Here is a 23,365-nt window from a genome sequence, read left to right on the forward strand (position 1 = left end):
GCGAGCTGCCATTAAATAGTCTCACTGACGCGAGGCGCGCGCGCACAACGCAAGGGGCTGGATCGACTCATGGAGTGAAACCCGACGAATGAAATGACTCACATGTGTTTAATAGCATTCTTTTTTTTTATCACTAAATCACTCATGGTTGTATCCTTGGATTGACATGAAAAACGAACATAAAATAGAAAGAATGATGGCTGACAGGATTATGCTTTCCTTTTCTTACTGTGTCGGCTACGAGCAAAGGCACAAATTAACCCAGCTCATTTATGCAAAGATACAACATCACTCCTTTAAGTTAAAAAATAATTATGTAAACTTATGTTTGGTATTGACATGCATTCCACCTCATGATGTTCTAACAAAACATATTTGCAGTTGGAAATAAGTGTATTGTAACATAGTATACCACTAGACCTGGATACGTTATTTTATAGGATAAGTGTTATTCTTTCCACACTGAGGCTTCTGGGACCCTTGGGGCTCTTCAGTTTTATCATTTTTTGGAGACATTACATTACATGTCACTTGTTAGACACTTTTATCCAAAGCGACTTACATACATTCAGTACTGTGGACAATCCCCACAGGAGCAAATTGGGGTGAAGTGTCTTGCCCAGGGACACAACGACATGCTGACTGCAGTGGGACTCGAACTTGCTACCCCCTGATACGAAGTCCAGCACACTATCCACTGAGCCACAGCCTCCCAAGACCAGGGCCCAAGAGTTCAAAACTTTTAATCCCTATCTGATCAGATCAGATTTATCTTTTGGGGAGTTCAAAACCAAACAACAGGATTAGGATCACTTTGATATCCGATCAGATCAGGAAATCCAATCCAAGCTTTAATCTGAATCAAATCTTCAAAACGAGTAGTTCAAACCGACAACACAGGATTGGGATCAGTTTGATCCCAAACAACTGGATTATCCTGATCCCACCAGAGGGGTGGATTTCCAGTGGATTACCAGAGTAAAATGTACTGTACAATTTATTTTAAAATATGTTTCAATTTAAATTAGATGGCAAAGTTTGTTAACTGAAATAATACACCATTTTTAGCCTTCATGGGAAATACATTTTATTTTTCCATTTTTTGTTCACGCTTGTGGTGTCCTATTTTGTTTTCAACCAAATGTTGATGACATAAATGTTTATGCTCATGAAAGTATCACAACAAAGATTGTCAATCACAAATGTAATTTAGATTAAATTAAAAATATCTTCAACAAAAAAAAGTCCATCACCTTTCAAAAGTAATTGCAGACAATAGCATCTCGCCTTGCACCACCACTCAGTCTCTCATTTAGAGGGAAATCCATAGGTGGGCCTAGATCATCAGCAGGTGCGAGGGGCTCTGGGGGATCATCGATGTCAGAGAGGGGGACTCTGCGATGGACAGCGATATTGTGTAGCACAATACAAGCCAGTGTTATTTGGCATGCTCCTTGGAGTTCCACTCTCAGATAGTTGAGGCATGCAAAACGCCTCTTCAGTACTCCATTCAAGCGCTCAATGGCACACCTTGTTCTTCCATGGGCGTTGTTGTTGCGCATCTGTGAAGGAGTGTTGGCCGTGGGAAAAGGTGTCATCACCCATGGTAGGAGTGGGTAGGCACTGTCGGCTAATATAACTCCATCCGGCCTGTTGGTTTGGAATTCAGTGAACAACCGGCTCTCTCTGAAGATACGTGCATCGTGGACTGACCCAGGCCATCTCACAACACAGTTGGTGATGGCAAGGTCAGCATCTCCCACAAGTTGCACATTGATGCTGTGCCTCCCTTTCCTGTTGACATATTCCCACTCCCTCTGACGAGGTGCTTGAATATGTACATGGGTGCAGTTGATCACCCCAATGGTGTTGGGCATGTCTCCCAGAAAAAAAAAGTTCTGCTTCACTTTGGCAATCTGGCCATCAGTGGGAAAAGTCACAAAGTGATCCAGCAGGCGAGCCAGTGCATCAGACACAGCTGTCACCACTTCACCCACTGTTGTCCTGTGGACTCCCATGCTGTCAGCTATGACCTCATAGAATGTTTCACATGCGTAAAAGCGCAGGGCAATGAGGACCTGTTCCTCTACAGTCAGAGCATGACTCCGCAAGGTTCTGCACTGCAGTTGTGACCTGACAAGATCAGCAATGTAGTTGATGTCATCAAGTCCAAATCAAAAACGATTGTACAGTTCTTCTGTTGTGTACTGTTGGAGAGGTTTGGGGCGCTCGGTGTGGACCCTTTGGCGGTAACCTCTCCTTCCAGCATGGAAGATGTGATCAATCCCTGCCATGACTGTGTTCTGACTGTTGTTTCAGTCAGTAGGCCTACATCAGTCTCTGAATAACAACTAATTGCAAATACACACCTGGAATGAATGTCCAGATTGGTTAGGGCCTGTGGTTAATTATGTAATTAATAGCAAGGCCAGACCTATAAAACTAATTGCTGCCCTGACCAAACCATTGAGTTGGAAAGATGGACAAAAAGGGGCCTAATTGTACATCTGCTGAGACCCATGCACTGCTGCTGGGTGTAAGGAACAATTATGACTCCATAGTTGGTAACTTTAACAGAGAGGGTGGAGCGACTAAAGTAAAGAGCGGAATATGGATGGAAGTTATAGACAATGTGAATGCCACAGGATCTGGACACAAGAGGACGGTGGACCAAGTGAGGTTGAGGTGGAAGAATTTGAAGCAGCAAGCTACCAAAGACCACAGCCAGGCTAAAAACCCACAGACGGGTAACAAACCACATAAAAGGGGACAATACACAGATGTGGTACTTGATATCATTGGTGGTCAGCAGTCACAATCTTTACATGGAATACCAAACGTTGTACTGGATGGTGAGTCGCAGGTATGTGTGATTTTATCCTTGTTCCTATAGAATTACAATTATTATCTTGTATAATTGTTATTTTCATAGTACTACAATGGCTATATGTCTTACATAGCATCCTAGTACTACACTTTTCCAGGTTGCATGCTTGTGATCATCTTATTAAGGGGTATAAAGTATATTGATAAACTTTCATTTCAGGTCGTCAATGCACCTGATGTGACACACACCATTGAAGATGAGGTCCTCCTGACCCATGTGGATCCAGAAGCTGGACCTTCAGCCAGGCCTGATGACACACTGCAAGAGCCACCTCTAAAGAGAAAATGCAAGCGCACCAGAAAACCAGAGCAGAGGGATGATGCCTACGAGACTCTGCTGAGCCGTGAAATGGAGAGGGCAGAGATGCAGATCCGTCTGGCCGAAGAACAAATACAGCTGTGCCGGCTTCAGCAAACTGAAACCTCACTGAGAATTCAGCTCCTCAAAGCACGCCTGGATGATCCAGCTGCCTTTGAATGAATGCTTTATTGTTGTTACCCTAATTACAATTTCATTATGATTTGATGTCCTTTATGTATTTAAAAATATAATTAAACATTATAGATGTCTCTGCAATGTGGTCTCTTGTCTTCCTTGTATTATTTTTCATGTCCACTAGATGGCGATCGGTAGGATTAAAGCACTGATATTCAGGATCTAGTCATCTTGAAAAGTCGTAATCTGGATCAGATTGATCCTATCCTGAATTGCTTTGAACTCCAGGGACAACATTTGGCTGACTTGTCTGATCCTGGATCACAACAAATGGGATTTCAAAATCTGATCGGATCTGATTGAGATTAAAAGTTTTGAACTCTTGGGCCCTGGGACAAGAGACCACATTGCAGAGACATCTATAATGTTTAATTATATTTTTAAATACATAAAGGACATCAAATCATAATGAAATTGTAATTAAAAAAAATACTCCCACTAGGGTAACAACAATAAAGCATTCATTCAAAGCCTGGTATCTGGTACAGTTCTATTTCAAATGAGATTTCTTTAGACATAGGCCTACCTCTTCTCTGAGACAGTCACATTCTGAATGGGGGATAAGTGGCACAATAGCCTATAAGTTAAGAATGCTCACTCTGATGGTCATTATATTTGGAGAGGGAAATACCAGGTGGCTGAACTACATCACCAAATAGTCAGAATAAGAGTAACCCAATACAATAAACTGTATTAGTTCTAAATTGCAAGCCTCTAAAACATAGGTGTAAATAGTACAGGTTGTATTGAAACTGGAACCTTAATTCAAAGTACAGTATACAATTCATCAAATAATTCTGTGAGAGGTCAAGTATATAGATAGTAGAATATAATGTTAATTGTCAGGTTCCTCAGAAACATTAGGGGACACATTTTGACATTCTGCACAGCAGGTGCAGAACTCCGTGCAGGGAAGGCCGACAGAGAGGCACTGGCACTTTCCACTCTCTCCACACTTTGCAATACAAGTGAGTAATGTCTCTCAGTTCTGTAGGTGCTGGGGGTTTTGTAAATAGCACTGGTTTAATGGCCCCATCTCTGACAATCCACCCCTTGCCAATAGGACTCCATAACAAGGGTTTGGGTTTGGGCTGTGACACCATATCGCTGTATGAAACATTGCTCTTTGTACATATGTTGTTGAAATGTATCCTCTGTTGGCGGCAGATTTTCCGAGGCTGCATCTGTTGTTGATGCAATTATGAACCTCAGTTCATCCAAGTTTGTGCACATCAGACTGAACAGTTTGTGGCTGGGGTGATGGGGGTCTTTTATAATCCTGAGGGATTTCTTCCTGAGCCGCTGGGAGTAAAGATCCTCCATGGATGGCAGCTCCGTCCTGGTGATGTTCTGTGCAGTTTTCACCACCCTCTGTAAAGCCTTACGATTGAGGGCGGTGCAGCTGCCGTACCAGGCTGTGATGCAGCCAGTCAGGATACTCTCTATGGTGCACCTGTAGAAGGTCAGGATCGAGTAATCTGATTACAGTTACTTTCGTAAACCTGAAGTGAATACTTATTGGAATTATTGGTGGAAAAGTTTCCTCACAAAATGTAATATTCATTACCGGCAGAACTGTGTGCACACTGCAGCATGTGAGCGAGAGAGAGATGCAGCGTGTCTGTGAGGCCCGCCCCCGCACGCAGATGAGAGAGAAAGAAAGATCTCTTTTAAAATATATTGAAAGTTAGAAACGGAGATGGTTAGATAAAATGTGCAAGATAACGTTTATGTAGCATTTATTTATTGTGGAAATGATGACATTTCATAACGGGATCAAATCAAAGTGAATGGCCTGCTGCTGCTGAATGCATGGGGCAAGTGACTGGAAAAAGTTTTAAAAGTTATTACATTGTTTCAGATAATAAATAATAATGATAATTCATTCTATTTAGGGGCAACATATGCCAAGGAAAGGTTTTAAGACAGTACAAAGAATGCAGTCCGGGTGATGTGTTTTATGTGGGGTGCAGATGAGAGAGAGCGAATGACACCAAGATGTTGTGTTTGAGTTCTTGATAAGCCATTAAAACAGTAAAACAAGTGTCTCCTGTTCACCAAAACATACCCATCTGTTATGGAAAAAGAAAGTATTCCAAAAGTAATCTGAATACGTTTTTAAGACACGTATGTATTCATGTATTCAGTAATCAGTAACTGATTACATTTACAAAGTAACCCTCCCAACCCTGCCTAGAAGTGATCCTTCGTTAGCGTGAAGAGTCTGCTAACCCCCCCCCCACGTCAACTTCAAAATTCTGGGCTATATAAAAATCGCTGGCCTGCGATGTCAATGTCTATTGAATACATTTTGGCCCTTGGACAAATGTAGTTGGTGATCCCTGCGGGTAAAACTCTAACACAGGAAATAGCACAATATAAATGTATTCTAGTAGACCTCAACAATGGAATTATGATCAGTAGAAATGGCCATGACATGGGACCTTTAACTAACTGTGGAAGTTGAAGTGTATTTGCCGTTGGTTATTTAAGATTTTTTAATACTGCATTATTACGTTTTTTAAATAAAATAATGATTTTTAGGTGGATGTAACTTTATTACCTACAGTGGTTTTGTGATCACTGGATTTCAACACATCTGACATCCATCTCCAGCTAATTGAAGTATCAGCCTAAGCATCCCAACTAAATAAAGTGATTCTGAGACTTGCTTCCCATGAGTGTGAGTGTTTGTATTAATAAAACAAGGTATTTATATTTTTTGTAAAAAAAACATTTATTTTTACTATGTACATTACATTCTTTGATGGAATAACAATAATACAGGGACCAAATAATAAGGCAGTCATTCTTGCCAAGCAGGTTTGAGAAATACATTTATAAAATCAGCTCATTGCCTATAATTTAAACTGGAATATCTTTACAAGTAAAAATTCTTGTAAAAAGTTTAGAATCTGAAAACACCAAAGTATGCACGCACATTTGACCTTCGTCCAGTGACGAATGCTGAACATTTGAGTTTTACATCGAATACAAACTGGTGGTGATTGAAGTCAGACGTCTTCATCGTAGACCAACTTGACGAACACCTTGTCTTCAAGCGCCTCGTTCTGTCTGTAGACGTACATGGGCGTGTTGTCTGCATACGGGCTGGTTTCCCCTCCCTCCTGCTCCTCACTCCTCTCGGCATCCTCCTCTGAGATCAGGTCAGCGTAGGAGGCCACGCAGAGGTCGTGCTCCTGGAGAGACGCCGGGTATCGGAGGGAGGATCTCTCGATTCGCACCGAGCGTCTGACTGGAGTGAAGAAGCGAACCTCCTGGCCGTTCACCCTCACCGGTTCCTTCTTTTGGCTCGGAGGGCCACTGAGGAAAAGAACAACATAATCCTGAATTTTAGTGCTTTTGACATTGACAACGAAATATGTGCGTTTCATTATAACCATTTTTTTTATTTATAGGGACTGCTTAAACAACCAAGCAGCTTCTAAACATCAGATAAAAAAGGTTTACAAAACATGAAACACCATTAAAGATTTTTGGAGTGTTAGATATAAGTACTTTATTGATCCCAATTTGGGAAATGTTTGTGTTGCAGCAGCATAAGGAACAAGGCAATGTACATAAGAGAAATGAAGACACTAGAAATAAACGATCCAAAATATTTCTGAAATAGAAATAAATAATTGTGCTTTAGTTTAGTTATATATATGATTTATTGTCCAAGAGATGATGATTTGGAACCGTTGTTACGAAAAGTTACAGCGTTTCCTGTTTCTGTCGGAGAGAGGGGAGTTGGTCCCAAAGCCTGACGCTGTATTTACACCCCTCCCCCTAAAGGAGGGAGCCTCACTCAGCTCTGAGTGAGACCACAGATAGCGTGGCAGTTGGAAGGGGGCAGTTCGTATTGGGTTCCAAACCTTTTACTATGTCTTGTTTAAAAGTCATAAAAGGGGTCAGTAATGCTCCACAGCGTTTCTGAAAGTCAAAATGATGATTCCCACATACCCAGGCCTTGCTGTGATCTTGTACTTCACCACTGATGAGTCTCCTCTCTCTCCATAGATAAGGGCTCTGACAGGTTGAGGAGTCATCGGGATGTCGATACTCTCAGGAGTGCCTTCGTTTGTTGGAATTTGGTCCTCCTCTCTCTCATTTGCTTCAGAAAAAATATGAAAATTTGAATTTATTTTCATGTTAGGATACTTAAAAAAAAAGGCACAAGCGGCATATCTGTAGTGCAAGTTTACACTGCATTAATATTACAATACAGATTCAGATGATGTAGTTTCTGATTGATTTTATTTTTATTATCTAGTCTGCACTAACTGATATCGATTGAAAGGTTTGACTGAAGTTCATAGTCCTATTTCTCAGACAGCAATATTTTCTGCTCCAGAAAAGTCAGCAGAAGGAAGTTTAAATTAATAAAGCTTTGGCCGAATTTAACACTATTGTTAATTAGGGCTGCAACAAACGACTCATTTGATAATCGATTAATCTATCAATTAATGAAACGATTAATCGACTATTCGGACTATTACTGTATGCCTTGCACAACTTCTCAAACGCTCTTATTTATCAACTTTTAGATTTAGCTTGAGGTTGTTTTAGACGTGTGGAAACTAACAATGAAGACAATAAAGATGAATACTTGATTCAAAAATACATATATTATTAAATTAACTAAACACATTTTGAACAAAACTAACATTGCTTTTAATTTAAATAAAATAAATAATATTTCACATCAAAAGAAACAACAATGTTTTAACAAATCGTATTAAATAATCTGATGACAGAACTGTAAACAGAATAGCTGAAACTTTAACAAAATAAATAACTCAGTTACCTCTAATCATTAACCCATGTTTGAATCATTGAGTTAACTCTCTGTGTTGCTGCTAGCATACATAACACCTGACGTAGAAACGTTACTCGTGGACGGGGCTACAGAGCTACTAGAAAGACAGTCGAACCCGGTACATTCCTCCGTCTGGATGTGGAGCACTTTTGCTAAATGTTTAGACAAATTGCTCGTGCTTACATGCTAAACTCTTATTGCACTTTTGGCAACGAGCATTGTCCACATCGAGACGGGTAAAGTTTAACCACACCTCGGAGCGCGTTCTCTCCGCCATCTCCGCAGTGTGCTCCGCTGCATGTAGCAGCTGCGTGTGTGTAAACTGCCCCGCCCCCTCGCACACAGACGGGGGAGAGAGATCTCGTCTGATCGAAAATACATCATAGACGCATTTGTTGCCTTTGCATATTAGAAACGAGTTGGCGACACTAAGACTGCGATATCATGTTTTTGTAGCAAGAATACATGACATGTATTTTTTAAATGTCTCCAGTACCGATAAAAGACCAATAACGTTGGAGCTTAACGGCTCATAAAACACACGTGATGACGTCACCAACGAATCGACGACTGAATTAGTTGGCAACTAATTTAATCGATTAAGTCGATTAGTTGTTGCACCCCTATTGTTAATTCTGTGTTATAGTTTCTTTGACCGTCTTGAAAAAGACTGCCGTGGCGCTTACATTTTGTGGCATGTGCCTTTACTGTAATAACAGATGTGTTTGGCTATATCAACATAATGGTAACAATACAACAAACAACAGTGTTCTTTCCAAATAATGTCAAACTAAGCCGCCCCATCATGAAACCAAAATACATGAAAAACATATATTTTTGATAAAACACACAGCCGTGCTACATGGGTGAATTGAGTGAGACACAATATATTGAACGTACGAGACGATAATCAGCTGCATACATCATGAGGCCAAATGATCTACTGATTGATATGTGTGCAATGTAAACAATGCAACACAGTTCATTGATGCCATCATAAATAATATGAATGGTGAAAAACACACAGTGGTTACAAACAAGGCTCATTTGCCAACTACCTTGGATCTCTTCCTTTCTCTTCAGAATCTCAAACACCACAGTCCGCAGCTCGTCCACTGGCTACAACAAAAATAAAAGCAAAGACACTTAACACAGAGAGGGATTGTTTTAATTTCAGACTACAATCACCTTTGATTATGATCACATGCCAACAGATCAAGCTGACAGGAGTAATATCAAAAGCTGAACAGAGCAGTGATGGACAGTTCAATCTGCGAATGTTAAAATCCCCTTGCTTTCTAAAAACACACTAACAAATGTTGACTGAATGGGCTCCAAGCGTTTTAGAGTAAATGGTAAGTGCAGAAGTATTGCAATATCCAGACAATGACGCCAAGACGCCCACTTGGCGGAAACGCTGATTGCTTCACAGGGCTCTTTTTTTAAAAACACAGTGACTAAGAGGTGAATTGCTACCGGAGAGTTTATTAAATCTTATGTGAAGAAAAATATTTGACCTCAGGCAGTGATTACGCCATGCTTAAAACACTACAGAGCGGGAGACAGATTCATGACTTTATAATTTCACATGTTCTAACTGAACACCAGGGAATATTCTTAGGAAATTATTGCATGAGCTTCTAAACTCAACCAACTAAATAAAAACCAATCACAAAAAGTAGTATTTCTCATAACTCATCCGATGTTTTTCTTTTTTTGCCACAAAATGATCATAGCTATGTGACATCATTTTATATATTTTTATAACTATAATGATCATACCAAGGTGTGCCTTAACCTCACTGAGCTGAGGTTATTTGAGCCTCTCAGTCTGTAAGGAGAGAACAATCTTCCACCTGGTTGTAGAAAAAGCTCTTTATATTCGAATCGTTAGCATAGCTAGCTAACCAGATGCTAATAACAACAGATCGCCACTGGGCTTACAACTAAAGACACAGCCACGCAAAAACTGCGGCATGTGTACGGCTCCTTATGGGTACTGCAATATTTGAAGAGCTGGAGCGGCGTTCCGGTGCTCTCCGTCAGCACTCTACACGGTTAGTGCTAGATCGTATACCTCCTGAGTTTTAGGCGGCGGAAGTGCGTAATCGTGGATTAGAAGTCGACAACTTTTGCAGCCACTGATAGCACATCTGGTAGTAAAAGTAGACACATTTAATTTAATTTAGCATGGGCTCTTCGCGACTCTGGAGTCCTGCAGTGAACAGGAGTGAGAGGGAGCACACTCCTAAAAAATCTCCACCTTTTTAAAAAAAAATAAACCTGGTACTGTGTGTGTCACTGTAATCCGAAAAAACGCACTCAGTGGCTTTCTGAGTGTTAAATGCCATCTGTGCTTTTCTTCTTGTGAGATGTCATTTTAAAAAAAATATTAGTAATAGCCTGCTGTCCTCCAAAGTTATGAATTCTCAAAATATTATATTTATGATATTTTTGTGGAAAAATTATGTATTCATGCTCGTCTCTTGTCCTGGGTGGCAGGTTACGTCACTTCCGCCTAAAACCCAAGAGGTATACGATCTAGCACTAACCCACTCTATACCATGGATGTATAATAAGAACTGGATACAGCGTGGGAGGCGGGGTCTCATTCTTTCCTATGAGACAAAATGGCCCAACTTTTGAGAGAGCGAAACGTCAAAGATTACCCGTCATGCCTGGCTGTCAGAGCAGAAGAACCCGTATGTGCGCTCACAGAGCATGCGCCCCTTAAGCCCCGCCCCCCCCACTCTCGGCTCACTAGAATGAATGGACAGAGACAATAAATCTAGATTCGGCTATTAGTGCATTTTACAACTTTAAGGACCGAATGATTCTAATAAGGGCTATAAAATAGTTTATTTAGTTACAAAAAAATTATCCACCGATTTACAGACGTCTCTTTCCCAATGTTAGTCAATGGGAAAAAGTTGTTTTGGGCCGGGTGACGTCAAGGAAATTGCAGTACTGCCGTTTGGACACAACGAATATTGGCACAGAGTCCGGCGCACTTCCTGGGGGCTTGCTCTACACCCCTTTCAGACGAGACATACCACGTGAAGACAGGTTACGCTCGTGTTGTGTTCAAGGAACTTGTCCTTGGCCAGGAAAAAACAGACTCTCGCTTGTTTAATTATTTTGCGGTCTAGATTTCTTAAAAAATGTTTTAAGTGAGAAGTTGTCCGTCAGTCCGTGAGTCGGACCCACCCCCCCAAAAACGAAAACGCTTCGGTTCTCCACGAATTACACAAGTCATCCAAATCAGCATTAAAAAGCGGGAGGCGCCGAAAAGCGACTCATTCGCATGCATGGTAACGAAAAAGTAAAGGATAAAGTTGATGGTTAAGTGTTAGCACCCCCCGAAGAGACACAAGCTCTTAGTTGATATTGGAAATTTCAATAAATTCAATTTGGCAGCCGCAGTGCAGCGGCAACGAACGAATATTCGGATATTTGGGAACAGCCCTTTACAAGAAAACTCCTAGGGGCATATTTGATGACAAAAAATGATTGGGTAAAATATTAGTTTCAATTGAATATCATTGACGTCTTACCTCCAGCACAACGCCAACAGCCTCTTCGAACATTGGCAGGACCTCCATGTTGCCCTCCTGCTCCATCAGACGGGCCTGGCAGATCCAGTATTTGGCAAACTTCTTGGACACAGCCGGCAGCCGTGAGAGGACCCCCTTCACCTGCTCCGGAGGGCAGCCCTGTGGACGAGAGGAGCATATCAGAAAAAGGTTAACCTATAAGAAATTAAGCCATATCCTACTTTATAAAGAAATAAAGTAAAGGGGTTTGAGGCTGTTTAACAATCATCAGCCCTCTGTATAATAATAGCAGGTCTTTAGCCCGCCAAAAATGTTGGCTGTGAATGGCTTGCTTTTAAACAAGGCCTTTTTTGAATCCACCCCCACTTTAACATCTATTTTTAATAATTTGCCATTCAAAGCCCATCAAACTAAGTCAATGCATATTTCCACCACCATATAACTTCCATGGGATTGTGCAGTGGGAGATTACATCACCATTAAAGAAGGCCATGGAAACCAAAGAGAAGGAAATTCCTGCGCCGTGTACCTTTGCGAGCAATATGATGCAGTCAGCCAGGGATCTGTCCACGGCAGAGATGAGGGAATGGACCTCGTCTTCCTCATTCATGGGGCCCCAGAAAGGCTGGTGCATGGCGACAGTGAGCCTGACCGCAGGTTTCACCGGCATCGGGGGACGCTTGTAGGAAATACCCTTAGCTTCCCGCCATTCCTGCAGCTTTTTTCTTTAAATCAAACAATAGGGTAGGGTTAGATAACACATTTCATACTTCATTGGAGAGCACATAAAACAAGGGAAGAGGAATGACAGAAGTCCAAGGACAAATTAGGGGAAACTGGACTTTTACACAAATTTAAAGGAACAGATCAGCCTTTTATGAAAATCATCTTCTTGTATAACTTGCTTAAGCACGCTGAGTCTGCTTTTATCTAGTTTCCTACTTCTATTTGACAAACATAATAATATATATAGTTGTCAGAGGATACTTTCATATTGATGTGGGTCAGTCATATTTTTGAGCGGCCTGTTGATGCTGTCAGATTGGTGGTGTGTCCACAGGATCCATTGACATCATAGTGAATGTGCATTTCATCACTATCATTCAAATAAGAATGATCACTAGCTCAGATTGGGTCGGGACATGGAAACATTGATGGGGATATCTTTAATCTTCCCATACCAGTTGATCTGAAATTGATCTCATCCCAAATTGATATTTTGATCTTTCTTTAGCTGATTTCTTCTTCTACTTCCGATATTATGTTACGTTTCAAAATATCGATACTAGAGCCAATAGGATCGATACTTTTATACTTTTTTTCCCCCCTCTCCTCTACTCGTCAATTTAATCAAAAACTATGTGCAGACGAACACAAGTATATGCGCTCTTTTCTTCTCTCTCCACTGCAGCGCGCTTGTTGTCTGAATGCCGATTATCAAGCTGACTGACAGCAACCAGCAGGGCAGGACAGCAGCCGCCAGCGACTCGCGAGTGCGACACACACACACACACACACGCACATGATGGCTGAGAGAAAGAGGAGCGTTGTGTGGAGCTATTTCACAACTGTCAATGAAACTTAGCGAACTGTGATGTGTTTATTTGTCTATAAAAACTGTCCTGTCTTTAATCATGAAAATGAATTCAGATGTAGTCTATTTATGATGCATTCAGCTCAAAAATCATGTCATGCAGCTCTCCCCTATATAAAAGTACATAAGAAGCTTTTCATTTTATTTTATATCAGTATCGGCGATACTGGCCCTGAAATACTTGGTATCGGATCGAATTCAAATGTTGTGATATCGCCCACCCCTACTGTCCACCCACACAGATTTGATCACTTGGGAAACAAAGAAAGTACACGCCCTGTGTAGAGGAAACTTCTGTGTAGCTATGCAGTGGGAGTCACCGACTCAGGAAGGAGACACGGGAAGAGCAGTAGCTTTGATGTCAAACACATGATGGTTTATTTGGAGTTAACGGCCGGAGGATTCACATCACAAATCCAAGAGTCAGAGGTTCTGACTTCACGGTAGAGTTGCCACGTCAATTCTGAAGAACTCTACCCCAGACCCATGTATTTAGCTAGTTCAGAGAGCATCATCAACATGCTGCATAACAAGATAGAATGATAACACCTCTATCAGCTGACGCCAACAGGCAGGAACAGGGAGACAAAACACTGAGAGCACAGCAGCCAAGGTTACAGGTGCCTGTGCTCAGTCAGGACAGTTTGAACTGATACACTGGGTCAAAGTTATGGGCCTTGGAAAATATTTCCACAACACCCTGAGATCGGACAAACCGTTTGCTATATTTCTGTAAAACGCTGTTGATTATGTTGTCAACACATATTCTACTTCTGGTCTTCACCCTTTGTTTTAATATTTTATTATTTATTCCTTTATTGTGTTTTCTCAGATTATTTTTGCCTGGTGTGACATAAGGTAATGACAAAAAATGTAGTCCCTGAATTACAAGAAAAGAGAATGTTTAATCGAACACTCAGGTTTAGCCCCGATGTAGTAAAAGTCTAACAGTACCCAGCTAACTGTACAAGTCATTGTTAAAATGCAGCCAAACGGCCATTATCCTCAAACGCACAGTTAGTAGGATTAAAAAAAAAAAAAGAGGTTTAACATAAGCACAAATTCAAGGGAAAGCTACTCTACATGAAGCAGAGTAAAACACCAAACAGGCATAGCTAGTTTTAAAACAAGGGGGGGTGACTTGAGATTTGCTTACACCGACTGGTGAGCACTTGTTGAACAGTAGCCTTCAGTGAGGGTTGAGTTTACAAAACACAACCGACACATTATTTTGACTCCTCACTAAATGAACCTTTCCATTTGAGTAACACACATGAAGAACTGAGGTATTGCAGCCCTCCTGCCGCGGCAACATATCAAAGTCATGAGCCATACTCTCACTGTCAACTAACTTGGTAGTTTCATGATATAGTAGATGTACAGGTCAGGTAGATTTACAGGTCATCGTACTATCCTACTTACATTCGTTCCTCCTGGGCAGCAGTCAGTTTTTTTCCCTCCGTCTGGGGAATGACCCTGACCGGGAACTTTGGAGTCTTCGTGAGTGTGGCCTGACTGGTGTGGCTGATGGTCCTACCAGCCCGTGGCACTGTCTGGGACACCACTGGAGCGCTTGTTCTTTTAAAACCTGCTTGTGGTGGAGGGGCATTTGCTGAAATGTGTCCCTTCTTATCATCTGTCTTTTTGCATGTCTTAGATTTCACTGCCAGCTCAGCCACAGCAGCACTTGTAACCCCTATGACTGTAGGGGGGACGACTTTGCATTGTTGGCCCTTTCTTTGCCCTGTCTGTTTTGTGGACGTGACTGTAGGTTGACCACTCGATTTAACAGATTTTGACATCCCTACTCTCCCTTCTGGTCTAATAGCTGTGTATTTGGAGGAGGTGGACACTGATTTCAGTCCACATGATAGCTGAGTCTTATAAGATGGCGGTTTACCCAAAAGTGGTTTAGAGTTAGTCATGTTCTGATTTTGAACTCGAAACCCAGCTCTTGTTCTCTCTGTGTTATTTAGAGCAGTGGTAGGTAGTGTTCTCCTCTGAGCCAGGTCAGACCTCTGGGAAACGGAAACTGATGACGAGGTGCTGGATCTCACCTTGTTAGCAACAGAAGCTGTGGTGGCGGTGTTCGTATGAGCGGCTGTTGAAGAGGTGTGTGTTAAGTTCTGACTGTTTCTTGGCTGAATCACTGTAGGAATGAGTCCAGTTTTTGTTTTGACCATAGGGCCAAGACTCATCCTGACGCTGTTTGTCTTCATTTGACATGACCAGGTAGCGTTCGAGCTGCCGCCCAATTTGCCGTTTGATTTTGTTACAGCTGTACTCACTGAATTTTTGGCTGAAGGCGGTTTTCTGGTGTTTGGCTGCTTTTTGAGGTGGCTGGCTGCGATAAGGTTGGATTTGGAGGACACGGCGTTGTACGTTGTTGTCAGCACAGGGTTTTGTTTAGGTTTTGCCTGTGCAACGCCAGAGGTTGCAGATGGGTGATTGGTATTCTGTCGTACAGTCAGGATTTTGCCTTTTACATTCACGTTGTTTGCGATACCAAATGCCCCTTTGGCCGGATGTTTTGCGGATTGAGTGTTTTGACTTTTTGTACTTTCATATCTTAATCTGTCAGCTGGAGTCTTGTTCTCTTTTCCATTAACAACCTGTAAAACAACAAAATGATTAGAAAAAACAATAGCGAGACATGGATGATAGCCAAGTCAGCCCCAAATATTCAAATCATTTAATTTAAATTAAAAGAGGCAAATAAGTGTTTGATTCTGTTAGAATAAGTGGGGTTGCAATTTCACCAACAAGGTAAAGTCAGCCACAAATAAAGGTTCAAATCATTTAATTTAAACGAGGCAAATAAGGGTTTGGAGTCTTGTGGGATGAGTAGTTGGAATTTCCCCAACAAGATAAATAAACAATCTCATACACTCACCTGTGTAGACATGACAGGATTCTTAACTTGCCAGTCATCACGGAGGTATGGCCTGTGAAGTCAAATTGAGTTCATCATGTATCAAAGAAATAAAAATAACATTTGATGGACACATTGTTAGTCTTGCAGTGTTGTTTCTCTTACTTAGGGTTGGGCGGTTTCAGCTTTCCCTTTCCTGCCAAGTATTCCATCAGCTTCTGCTTACGCAGCTCTGTGACAAAACAAATTAAACCGGAATTCAGCATTGGTCTTGTTCCATTATACTCAACCTATACATTTATTCCATATTAAATATGCATGTGTAGTGTTCGAACCAAAAATATGAAGGCCACATACTGTAGCATTAAATATATATGTCTGCATACATAAGAATAATGTATGTCTTGAAATTATCGGTATGCCCACTAATGTTAGAAATGTATGTGTTTATATTTTTGTACACAAGTACCTTTTTAAAATATATTGGGATCTCAGTGACTCTACCTGTAAGACCTGTGTGTAAATATATATATATATAGCTTTAATTGAACTTTAACTTTCACCAACCATGCAAAATAGGAACTGAGTAGGCACTTGCTGCCATCTGGCTGCAGGTCGGTAATAAACCTAAATGTTCACTCTAGTGAAATATCTACATTTTCTGCAGCATACTAAAGCTTAAACAATTGGTTAATTGATTTGATTAGCTGAACATCAGATACCTAGTTTACAATCTGATAACATATTGAACAGAAGATTTATATAGAAAATAATAAGAAAAATAATCTGATACAAAATAACATTATTTTTCTCTGAAAATCACTAAATCCAGCCTAACTATAAGCAGCGTTGCCCTTTATTTGCACTAACAACCAATTTTTTTATTAAGTCAAATGATGTTAAATGTTCTTTTTATTTTAGGCACTATTACATGCCTGTGCATTTCTTACAGACATACTAGTCTTATAATTTAATCACGATTCTAAATCTGTGTTTCATTGCCGGTGTTGTGCCAAACTATGCACCCCCGCCGTGAAATGCACCCTTTCCCCTTGTCACGGCATTTGAAAATGAAACATTTACACCTTAAAACAATGCTTAAAACTAAAAGTTCAGTTTTTTTTTTTAAATGGTAATTTTCAGACTGAGTCGTTTAGTGGTAGCTCATATAGTCTTGATTCTTGTGGTTAAACTTTTCACTCCGTATTTTGATGGTTGGGGTGTTGCAATATACGTTGGTCAGGGGGACATTATTTGTTGACGCGCAGGTGGCCCGAGGGGACGACATGAGCCGAGGGACCAGGGCTGAAGTCGAATAGTCCATTTAGCTAGCTTCCTAACCGAGTGAAATTACCCGGAAGTCCCTCAGTGGCAGCCATGATAAGTGCCGTTCGAATTCTCTAGATGATAGGAAAGGAGGTTTCAAACTTCTTTTATAACCTCCTTTAGCTTAGGAACCACTGGACCTCCCTGACCGAAAGGAGAAAAGGCTGCCCCACAATGCCTTGCGGCCGCAGCATTTGCCGTCACACAACATTCGGCCGTTCAGGAAAACAACCGATTATGACCGAGAAATGATATCATGAAAGTTATGGTGCTTATCAAGCTTTTTAAAATCGTATGTGGTAAGTTGCCAAAGTGCTTTGTTTTGAACGTTCATCATTATTATAATCAAAAAGAGAAATATGCTGAATATATACTGAAATGATCAAATAAAGTCAACATTTCATGTGGAGGTTGTTCAACTTTTAAAAGATGTTTGAATGGTGATATACACAGTGATAGATGTTAAGGACTAACGTTTATAATAAATACATTTGTATTTATTTTAAGATCTTTTCATACAATCATATACGTATTGGGATCATTTGTATTAATGTGGACCATAAGTTTCACTTTCCTTTTTTATTTTAATTCCAACTTTGGTCATGAAGAATATGTTTCTCTGTTGTCCACGTTCATAAAGCATAAAACAACAGCATCAGAGCACGGTGCAGAGTCTCTAGATGAGTTTACAGTAGTCCCTCGTTCTTACAGTGTTTCCCCTATATACAAATAGCGGCGGCCTTGATGTAACAACATTCACAATTAAGTAAATGTAACACCCTTTTCATCCCGGTTACACTTTTCATTTGCCCTGTACGATGGGCGCAGTAAGTGATGAAAGTGGGGGATGTTGGCTTATCAGGCGCCCACAGCTCACAGCCAAAGTGCGAGCGAGAGAGCGCACCGGTACCGGCGCTGTTGTTATTAGAATCTGGTGCTAGCTGCGCTAACGGATATAAGAAGTAGATGTTTCTACAACTAGGGAGGGTGGAGGAGAGCTCTCCTGTCAGACTGAGAGGCTCAGTGAGGTAAAGGACTCTGAGTGTTTTAGATAGTTAATTTTAGTCTAAGTTATCTCAGTGGGTCTCAAACTAATGTGTGTTTACAAATTATGTAAACACATATTTCCAAAGCAGTCCTTTACAATTATTAGGATAAATAAAAACAGGTTTGAAATCATTCCAATGTATACTATAGGACAGTAAACCAAAAATATCGTTTAAAGTTGGAGAGATACAAAAATATGCATAAATATAAATATGTTAATTAGGTAAAATAAGATATAAATGTAATATAAATTACATTTATTTGTTATTGGCTATGGAAGGTTATTGGTTATGTTCACATACTTATTTGATTATTAAAATGTAAACCGGTCTTTTTCATATGGGTGTTTTAGAGTTGTACCCCCAAGATCAGGTCTCTTGTAAGTGTGTGCTCAAAGTGCACCAGATTGAAGCATTTTACTTTAAAATGTTCAAATAAATCTTCCCGGGGGGGCATGCCCCCGGACCCCATTAGAGGATGTGACATCCACCTCCCAATTCAAACATGTTCATACAATACTGAATACATTTGAAGCCATTTATATTACCTATGTCAATAAGTTTCTGTTTTTGTAGTGTATTTGTCTTTTGTAGAGATTTTTCATTTATTCTTTATATATAAAATCTCGCCTGGGGCAGCAAATTGGCTAGAACCAGCCCTGGTACTAGGCCTCAAGAGCCTTCTTGTGCTGGCAGACACATAGAAACAAATTGGCGTGGCGCACTTTGCACACTAAACATGCTGGGCCCACGTGCCTTAGCACCGCTGCTATGACTCCATCCTAGGGGAAACACTGTCTTATTATACATCCATGTTGTAGTCCGCTGTATAGAAAACTGTAGTTTCCCCACAGCAGCAGACGCACATTTATGACGTCCGCTGGCGCATCGTAAACACGTCGGATAGTGAAAGTGCAGTCGGATTCTCTAAACTTTGTACCGCAGTCTCTTCTCCTAAATCCTTTTGAATTCTCCTATCCCTTTACCCCGTGACGTTTCACTCAGAGGTCAAGGAATAGACGATATAGACGTTACGAGCTGATTTTTGGATTATCCGACCGCAACCCAGGCAAGAGCGTCACCTGTGCGTCAACAAATAAGAGCGAACAGTTTAACCACAAGAATAAAGACTATATGAGCTACCACTAAACGACTCACAGACCACAGTCTGAAAATTACCATTAAAAAAACCCTGGACGTTTACTTGTAGTTTTAAGCATCGTTTTAAGGTGTAAACGTTTCATTTTAAAATGCGCATAATTTGGCACAACACCGGTTTGTAATTATTTTTACCAAATCACGTACGTAATAAAACGCAATGCATATTACTTATAGCACCTTAACGTATATGGCTTTGTTTATCATTATATGTAACACAAGTGCAGTATCATCTTAAATCCATATTACTACCCTAACGCTACGCATTTGATCTTCAACAAGACTCATGTAAAGCCTCTAATGACACATATGCAGGGCCACCAAACTATCACCATGAGGTTCATTTATTTAGCTGGACAAGGAAATGTTTGCTCGCTTACATGCTAAGACAACACTAAGCTAATGTTTGCTACACTACCATGGGTTAGCTTACACAAGGCAGCTAACCCTAACACACTTAATTAGCTCACAATGCTAACCTTTTCTGGAAGGTATCGATACGGTCTCTCCTTCTTCCATTTCTATCAGACTTAAGTCTCTTCTCCTCAGCAGATTTGTTAGGAAAATGTCTCGTTGGACATGTGTAGTGGTGAATGTACGTTATAGCACAAATGCTCAGTAACGTCTCTGGTTAAATTAACGGTAGCTTCATAACAACTGAATTCGCGGATCCAGGTTTGAAACTGCCACAACTGAACGCCTACTCTTCTCTGATTGGACGATTTGAATTGAAATAAGTACCACGCATGTGCATAACCCCAGCGCTGATTGGAGCAGAACATGTAAACAAAAATAGTTTGAACTACAGCTGATGTCTGTTGTGAATCCATACAGTCTATGTGTGAATCCCTTTATCACTGATTGAACATTGAACACATTCTAATAAGTTATAAGGCTTTATTAAATATTTCACAGTACACAATTTAAATACTTGTTAGTTACCATTCTTTCAAATAAATACACATTTTGAAATGGTGCATAAATAATAAATAATTAGATAAAAAAAGCATTAACAGTGCATCATGTTAATCAGCAAAATAAATACATGGTGTTCACCAGATAGCACAATAATGCCACCTTCTGGTGAAACATGACTTTTGTCAGTACACTAAGCTTTTCACTTTGTGTACTTGGTACATACAGGAAAGAGACTTTCAAAAAATCATTGCTTTTTTTAAATCAAAAAGTGCAGTGTAATTTACACTATCCACATTTTCCTCTTAAGAGGGTCAATCTAGACTGCCAGTTTCTTTGGTAGGTTTTTAACTCTGGCGTTCAACATTTCCTTGGATTTCACCAATGTTGAAGGAGCGGTAGCGTTTGGCGGTCTCCTGGCACATTTCCACCGGCTTGTTGTTTTGCTCTGCTGTGCTGATGTACCAGTTGGGTTGAGCGACAGACATGAGAGTGCTGATGTTCACCCCGGTGTCCTGTTTGTAGAAGAGAAATCGCACCATGTCGCTGTCTGAGCTGATGTTCAACAGACTATTGTCCTCCAATGCCTGAGGTGTGAAAATATAGAATAATGTCAGAAGGTTGACTATCACTCCAGACAAAATTACTAGCTCAAAAAGTAAATTCATGTACAAATGTGCTGTTTTTCTTTCAGGCCGTATTGGAACTATTTCCCTTTATTATTACAAAGGGAGTCATCTTTATGTGAGATTTATGTAATAATTCATGAGTTTTACCTCCAGATGCAAGGTTGGACTGTCACCATCCTTGCGGCATGACAGGTACAGATGTTGGCCCCTGATGCCCAGAGCCACAGTTCTGCCCCCAATGGTGGACGCAGGGTGCAAAAAGGTCGACATGTTCAGGAAAACTGAGGAGAGAACACAAGATACAGGTTCACTTTGATGAAAGCGGAACAACCATGTCACCTTCTGTCATGCAGGAGGAACATGTACAGCAGCAATAAGACAAGGCATCAGGCAGGTTAATGATTTATACATTTAAAGTTAACATTTGTATACAATAAAATCAGTTACACCAGTGCAGTGAAGCTGCTGCTTAATATTTCCGTTACATTGCAAAGGGAAGTGGGTAATGGTTCTCCACCTTGTGACCTCCTTTTAAAGGCTTAAAGTAAGACGATTAGTTAGGAACACTATCTCTATATATAAAATAGAGAAGGATTATCTTACTTTCCAATCAAACTGTCACAAGTAATCACCTTTTCTGGAATCAGCGCCTCCCTGCAGCGTCACTGCATGGAGCTCCATGTTGTTTTGGACCATAACTAAGCTCCTCTTCTCGCCGTCAGTTATGTTTTGCTCTTCTACGCCCGTCCGTGTGACCTGAGCAGGTGGAGCAGAGGCACACTCGAACACAATTTGCTCTGTGGGGAAGGAAAAGTTACACACTTGATTAGTTATGTTGCTGTTGTGATTTCATTGTGAAGGAGAAATAACTGTCAGAGTTGTTATTTTCCACATGTTTTAAAAAGACATTCATGAATAATGTACTGCTGCTGCTTAGCATACATTATATCATACAGTATGCATGTACAGACTTTAAATACAGCTATAGATAAACTCAGTGTTGGATGTCCCACTGTTATAAGTGAGTTAAAAGAGCAAATAAGTGAAAAAAAGTTTGTATGGATGTGGGTGTTCAAGTTATTTAAAAATGATAACATTGTGTGTAAAGGCCAACAAGATGTCAGATGTTTACTCCATGAATGAATTAGATGACAGCATTTCTGTTTTTATATATACAGATTCACTGTGGGTAGCGCAAATGTAAACCTCTGCTAACAGAGAAAAAAAGCCCACACATTTTGTTAAGGGATACCGTGAAATAAAGCCAGTTTTATTACCTTCCACTATGCTATCCATGATGAAGTTGAGCAGGTTTTCATCTCTGAATTCAGTGCTCAGCGTTGATTCTGAGCCCTTCATCCTCTCCATGGCGATGATGAGGTTGACCACTTTCCTCATTGTCAGGGGATGATGGGTAATCTCAAAGTCCAGCCCCGACTGCACATCGGAGCTCCACATCTGGCTCATGTTGCATTTCATCTCGAATTCCATCTTTTTTTCTGATTGAAGATCAGGAGGACAGAGAGATTTTTAAATGTCACTCAATCACACCGCATAATTAACATGTTTACAGCTTCATTTTACCAGTTTTATCTAATATTCTGTATCTTAAATTGGATTATTTACCCATTCACTTCCTTGTTTAGCTAGTACACCTATATCAACACTTTTGCTGTTTTAGCAGTTTGTTACACTAGGTATTTTAAAGAGAGTATCAAAGAAAGCAAAGCAAATATCCTGTTTAAAATCTTCTCAAGATTGAAAGAGAAAAATATGCCAAGAAAAGCCATTTACCTGTTAAGGTCAATATAGAAGTTGTTTTTAGTGTATGGTTAAGATCCCAGCAGTTGCCTGTTGTTGGTGTTCTGTCTGCCTGTGCTGATCTGCAGGCTTTATACACTGTCAAGGTAATTCCCCCTCCACATAAGGAAGTGGGATGGTCTCTCTATGCGCTCACTGTGACATGTGTGATGAAATACTGTACTTGCACACCTACTGACTACACACACTACTCAGACTTAGTGTGATTGTGACACACACATTGAGCTATAAGCTTGATAACACTAT

General features: G+C 40.5%; 3 protein-coding genes across 3 annotated transcripts; all 3 read right to left on the reverse strand.

The window, feature by feature from the left end:
- Nucleotides 1–1,256: 1,256 nt before the first annotated feature.
- Nucleotides 1,257–2,294, reverse strand: LOC117546430 (putative nuclease HARBI1). Its single transcript, XM_034216661.1, has 2 exons — nt 2,209–2,294; nt 1,257–2,133 (listed from the first exon to the last, which is right to left on the reverse strand). Exons 1-2 carry the CDS (start codon nt 2,292–2,294, stop codon nt 1,257–1,259), a joined length of 963 nt encoding a protein of 320 aa, XP_034072552.1.
- A 3,800-nt stretch (nt 2,295–6,094) lies between these two features.
- On the reverse strand, nt 6,095–20,431 carry ckap2l (cytoskeleton associated protein 2-like). The gene is made up of 9 exons (XM_034216728.1): nt 20,234–20,431; nt 16,390–16,456; nt 16,246–16,297; nt 14,775–15,964; nt 12,288–12,483; nt 11,759–11,917; nt 9,263–9,323; nt 7,349–7,499; nt 6,095–6,706 (listed from the first exon to the last, which is right to left on the reverse strand). The coding sequence occupies exons 1-9, from the start codon at nt 20,271–20,273 to the stop codon at nt 6,397–6,399; spliced, it is 2,226 nt and encodes a 741-aa protein (XP_034072619.1). The 5' UTR covers nt 20,274–20,431; the 3' UTR covers nt 6,095–6,396.
- A 241-nt stretch (nt 20,432–20,672) lies between these two features.
- On the reverse strand, nt 20,673–23,159 carry LOC117546446 (interleukin-1 beta-like). Its single transcript, XM_034216684.1, has 5 exons — nt 23,093–23,159; nt 22,576–22,797; nt 21,931–22,095; nt 21,446–21,579; nt 20,673–21,256 (listed from the first exon to the last, which is right to left on the reverse strand). The coding sequence occupies exons 2-5, from the start codon at nt 22,787–22,789 to the stop codon at nt 21,017–21,019; spliced, it is 753 nt and encodes a 250-aa protein (XP_034072575.1). The 5' UTR covers nt 22,790–22,797; nt 23,093–23,159; the 3' UTR covers nt 20,673–21,016.
- Between the last annotated feature and the right edge of the window lie 206 nt (nt 23,160–23,365).

This window comes from Gymnodraco acuticeps, unplaced genomic scaffold (genome assembly GCF_902827175.1).
Source record: "Gymnodraco acuticeps unplaced genomic scaffold, fGymAcu1.1, whole genome shotgun sequence".
NCBI lineage: Eukaryota > Metazoa > Chordata > Actinopteri > Perciformes > Bathydraconidae > Gymnodraco > Gymnodraco acuticeps.

What these genes read in the sequence shown, in the direction of transcription:
- LOC117546430 (XM_034216661.1), bottom strand. Translation starts at nt 2,294, where the DNA reads ATGGCAGGGATTGATCACATCTTCCATGCTGGAAGGAGAGGTTACCGC. An exon ending in CGCCCCAAACCTCTCCAACA is followed by an intron (nt 2,134 to 2,208) that starts GTACACAACAGA and finishes TGATCTTGTCAG; the next exon opens with GTCACAACTGCAGTGCAGAA.
- ckap2l (XM_034216728.1), bottom strand. Translation starts at nt 20,273, where the DNA reads ATGGAAGAAGGAGAGACCGTATCGATACCTTCCAGAAAAG. An exon ending in ATCGATACCTTCCAGAAAAG is followed by an intron (nt 16,457 to 20,233) that starts GTTAGCATTGTG and finishes GTTTTGTCACAG; the next exon opens with AGCTGCGTAAGCAGAAGCTG. An exon ending in GAGAAAGGAAGAGATCCAAG is followed by an intron (nt 7,500 to 9,262) that starts GTAGTTGGCAAA and finishes TTTTTTCTGAAG; the next exon opens with CAAATGAGAGAGAGGAGGAC.
- LOC117546446 (XM_034216684.1), bottom strand. Translation starts at nt 22,789, where the DNA reads ATGGAATTCGAGATGAAATGCAACATGAGCCAGATGTGGAGCTCCGAT. An exon ending in AGGCGCTGATTCCAGAAAAG is followed by an intron (nt 21,580 to 21,930) that starts GTGATTACTTGT and finishes TTCTCTCCTCAG; the next exon opens with TTTTCCTGAACATGTCGACC. An exon ending in GTCCAACCTTGCATCTGGAG is followed by an intron (nt 21,257 to 21,445) that starts GTAAAACTCATG and finishes TTCACACCTCAG; the next exon opens with GCATTGGAGGACAATAGTCT.